Source organism: Condylura cristata, unplaced genomic scaffold (assembly GCF_000260355.1).
Source record: "Condylura cristata isolate star-nosed mole 26May11 unplaced genomic scaffold, ConCri1.0 scaffold00009, whole genome shotgun sequence".
Taxonomy (NCBI): domain Eukaryota; kingdom Metazoa; phylum Chordata; class Mammalia; order Eulipotyphla; family Talpidae; genus Condylura; species Condylura cristata.
The window spans coordinates 5,403,471-5,408,135 of NW_004567110.1; the positions used below are offsets into that span (position 1 = coordinate 5,403,471).

Genomic DNA, 4,665 nt, shown 5'->3' on the forward strand with positions numbered 1-4,665 from the left:
CTCTGGCCGCTCCTGGCCCTGGCCGCTCCTGGCCCTGGCCGCTCCTGGTTCTGGCCCAGGCCGAGCAGTGAGATTCGCCGGCCCATCAGTACCCAGGGACCGAGCCGCTGGGTTTGTCTTTTCCTAGTGGCTCCTTTGTCCTCTGAAGATCCGAGGGTGGTGTAAGGCCCACTGAGGCCCAGACTCCCTCCGCTCAGCGGGGATTCATTTTCTGGCTGTCTCTTCCCAGTGACCCTGTATCGTTTCTGGCTTTGCCTGGGACAGATTCTTTCCTTCAACTGGGGAACTTAGTTGATGAGCCCGTGAGTCCACCGTGGTGTTTTTACTAAGTCAGTTAAATAAGAACAACACAGAAAATGCAGGCGTTAGCTTCCTCACCCGCCCCAGAACCACCTATTCAGCGGGGCAGAGGCATCAAGAGACCCTGGAGAGGGCCGTCTAAGCTTGGTGCCAGCCTCTCTCTGGCACAGAGAGGACCACAGAGGTGCCAGCGTGAGGCTCCTTTCCTGGAGGTCACCGCTGACGTGTCTGTTCCCTGGAGCCTCTGGGTGTCTGTGTTCAGGGAAGTGCTGTGCCCAACTGCAGAGGCACCCACTGACCCCCCCGCTCCCCCCAGGCTCTGTTGTGTGAAGAGTTAGGGTGCTGCAGAGGACATGTTTCCCCCGCTCTGCAGTCAGGAGTGTGGGGGACACTGGGGGCAGTCACGATTCCGACAGTCACCATGCACAGCTGCCAGGATCCCCTCCTGGTCCCGCTCCCTCGGATTCCCTGAAGGACACCAAGACTGGAGTCTGCCCTCCCCTCCGCCACCCTGCACCCCAGTCCAAGCTGTGCGGGTTGCATCTTCCCTTGGGCGAGAGATGTCCAGGCTTTAGAAGGGGTCTTTGCTGTGGAGTCTGTGGTTACCCATCTGCCAGCTTCCGGGGTAGCCACCCCACACCCCCCCACGCCCCTCCACCTTCTCCGAGGAGCAGACAGATCCAGGCAGTGGTCATTGCTTTGGACTTGCCTCATCTGGAAGGCTCTGAGGAGCAGAAGTCAAAATGGAAGCCCCTGAGGAGCAGAAGTCAAAATGGAAGCCCCAGATTCTGGTGGAGGGAGATTAGAAAACTGTCGGATGCGAACTTTGCCGAAAGCCCAGGTCTACTTGGGGGCCCTGCCCGTGGTCCCAGTCCTTCCCGGGGCTCCTGCTGTCCACCCAGGCTTTGGAGAATCACAGGCCGCATCCCTCCCCCCTGGGGTCAGGAGACCTTGCTCACAGCCTTCCCTTCTCTGGGCAGTCCCAGTCTTGGCCTCGTCGGGAACCCCGGAAGCCTGGCAGATTGCCGGCTGTGTCGCCTGGGCCTGTCGCCTGAGCCAGAAAGGCGTTTGTCTCCCGGGCCTCCGTCACTCATTGACCAGCATGGCTGAAGGCGAGCGCCCCACCGGTCTGAAGGCTGGAAACCTGGTGTTGTTGGGTCCCTGTGGCATGTCCTCTGTGACCTCGCGGAGGCCCCTGGACCCCTGAGTCGCCAGCAGAGGGGCCGGCCAAGTTAAAGGCACAGATAACGAGCCGGATTTGCCAGTCTCTGCGCGGTGTTTGTTCCGAGCCCCCTGGCTTCCTGACGGCATAGCTGTCGCGCCCATTTTACAGAGGAGCAAACTGAGGCCGAGAGCTCAGATACTTGCTGGGGCATCACAGGTGCCGGCTCTGGCCCTCCAGCCCGCCTGGTTCTGGGCAACTGTTGCTTCTCTAATGTTGGTTTCCTCTGGGTTCCATTGGAGGCGGGCGGGCGGGGCAAGGAGAAGTGACTGTCCAAACCAGTCTGGCAGCGGCCCTGAGGCCTGCGCTGCACCTGGGGCTCGGTGCCGGGTTGGTGAGAGGGCACCTGCCCTAGATTCCGCCAGAGCCTCTGGCAGGCAAGAATGTCACACCTGGCCAGGTGGGGCAGGAGGGCCGAGACGCCATGCCCGAGTGGCCTGGCCGGGTCATGGTCCAGCTAAGCAGCCCGACTTTCTAGGAGGCGCTGGAGGCCGGCAGGGAGAGAACGGGGCAGGGTAGGGCCTCTGGGTGCTTCTGGACACATCTCCCAATGTGGGGCTCCAACTTGTTGGTGTCGCTGGGGTGGAGGCACCAGCTGGAGCTCCCCAAGCCAGGTCGTCTCCCACCCACACTCCCAGGGCATGCCCAGGGTCATGAGCTGGGGTCTTGGGGTGTGAGTCTGAGAATGCGTGTGGGCACCTTGGGGCCCTCCACTGGCCCCGCCGTCTGCAGCTGTCTCGGGATAGTCGCTCTGACCCCTGGGCCTCTCCAAGGCCCTGAGAAAACTGGCGTCCATGGTGGTGCGTGTCTTTGACGGTGTGTGAGTGTGTGTGCAGTGGTGTGTGGCTAAGCGTGTGAGTGTGCATGAGCCAGGCTGCCAGTCTGCCTGTGCTGGGATGAGTGAGTGTGTGCATGAAGGTCACGAGAGTGAGTTTTGAGAGTGCCTCTGTGCGTGTGAGAACGTGAGGGCGTGTCGGTGTGGGCGTGGCCGAGCTTGTGAGTGCGACTCACACTGGACATCACAGTCCTATAGAGGCACCCTCTGCCCCGGATCGTGGGGTGTGCCCCACGGCAAGTGGTGGGCCGCAAAGACGCCTTAGCGGGTGGGACGCTGCCAGGCCCACTAGGAAGGACAAGAGGGTGTGAAGTAAAGAGGTTGCCCAGGAGCTCATTGGAGAGGCCAGAAAGTGGGCTGTGTCCTGACGAGAGCCCAAGTTGCCGCAGAAGCTGGCCTTCTGGTGTGCGCGTGCTTCTGGAAGCCCAGGAGAGCTGGGCCGCCCGGGGGGAACAGCGCCTTGTGTCCAGTCCTTGTCAGCCTGAGCTTGTCACGGTCAGCATTTGAGAGGATTTTAGCACAGGCTCAAGCTGCACCAAACCTGCCCATCTCTTCTAGAGGTCGGGCTGGGGGACGGGCAGGCACCTGTCCCCGAGTGCCCCCACCCCCCACCCTGGAGAGCGCCAGTGAAATGTGAAGACTTGTCATTCTCAGCATGAAGGGAGGCATTGCCAGGACCCTGGGTTTCTGGAAGTTTCCCTAGGCTGTGTAGGCGACAAGTCCCATGGGGCAGGATCCCGGGACCATGAACACGCTGAATTAGCAAGACCCACAGACCTCAGCTTGTCCTGTCTCCTGCCTCCGAGCTGGCAGCTGCCAGGAATGCTCACAGATATAAAACGAACTTTGTTTGGGGAATGTTCTGGAGCAGAGACTCCAAGGACTGCATAAAGGCATTCTTGTGGGGCTGGTTATCTACTGGGGAACATCGGGCTGGGGCCCCAGACCATCCCGGGGAGCCACCCACAGAATGCCATGTGTTGGCATGGGGGGGTGTTTGTAGGGCGACCCCGGCTTTGTGGCCGGCTGACCTCAGAGGTGTTTCACAAAGAGGATTCTTGTGGGCTCCCGGAGCTGGGTCTTCAGAGGAACATGCACTCCTGGCTGGCAACTCAGAGGCTCTGGTCCCCCCCTCTGCCCCCACCCTCCCTGTCTGTGGGCCCGGCGACCCAGTGCCCAGGACTGTGGACGGACAGCCTTGGCCTTCTCCCACTTTCCCTCTCCCACACTGGTCTGATGACTGGGAACAGGGGCACCTTGGCATCTCCCTGGCCACTTCCTCCCCCGTCCTGCAGCACTGGGTTCTTGTGCCTCACCCCAGTCCTGGGGCACTTCTTCCTTCCAGGTCCTTTCGATACATAAGAATCAGTGCTCACACCCGCGGCGCCCAGGTGAAGCTCCCAGAAAGATGCCCAGCACACTCCCTGCCCCAGCCTGGCCCCGGAGAGTGGAGCCTCTCCCTCCAGCCCAGCCCTGCCCAGTCCAGCTCTGGACCTCATTTCCAGTCCGTCAGTGTCCACTGGGGTCCCCACCCCAGCCCGCAAGGGCCTCCTCTGAGCCCCTCACCCCCCTGCTCCCCCTTAGGACTCATGAATCGCTTTTGCCTTCAAAGATCTGTGTGTTGCACTTGTCAGAGCCCTGGTCTCGGGGGGGCCTGGCTCCCTGCCCCTCTTCCCCAGCACAGAGCAGAGGGGTGGACGTGGGTGGTTCTGTGTCAAAGGACACCCCTGCATCGGGAGTCCTTTGCGGGTGAAGCTGGCTTCATGCTTGCACCTCCTGTGACCCTCTTTCCCCCCAGTTGTCGCCTGGGGCTTGGAGAAGTCATGTGGGCCTCTAAACCACAGGAGAAGCCTGGGGCATGTGGGCGGGTGTGGTTTGCTAGGAGGACCTGGTTTGGAGTGTGCGGCCACGTACCACTGAGAGGCCACTGAGAGGCCGCCGTGTCCACGAACCCCCTTCTTGCCTCAGGAAAGCGCCCCCGAGCCCCGGGGCCAGGGCTGGGTCGGGAGGGGCCTCCCGGCCTGCAGTGCTGAAAGAGACTGGGCGGGGCTCGGTGGGGCTGCCCCTTTGGGAAAGGTCTGCAGCAGGAAGTGCTCACCCTCTGCCCTTTGTCCCTGGCAGGTGACAGCGGGACATGTCTCGGGAGCTGCAGGACGTGGACCTCGCTGAGGTGAAGCCTTTGGTGGAGAAAGGGGAGGTGAGTGGACGGGCTCCTGGCCACACTGCACGCGCACCCTCACGTGCGCACTCACACAGCATCGTGAATCAGGCCTGCACGCTCACACACAGACATGCACACACTCACACG

At 61.8% G+C, this 4,665-nt stretch overlaps 1 protein-coding gene across 1 annotated transcript in view; it reads left to right on the forward strand.

Moving 5' to 3' along the window:
• The first annotated feature begins 4,478 nt into the window (after window positions 1-4,478).
• The window catches only part of NDRG1 (N-myc downstream regulated 1), a 27,746-nt gene continuing 27,559 nt past the window's right edge, over window positions 4,479-4,665 (forward strand). Inside the window, exon 1 of the mRNA XM_004679578.2 lies at window positions 4,479-4,554. Coding sequence (XP_004679635.1) covers window positions 4,492-4,554 — 63 coding nt within the window. The 5' untranslated portion in view covers window positions 4,479-4,491. The remainder of the gene's footprint in view (window positions 4,555-4,665) is intronic.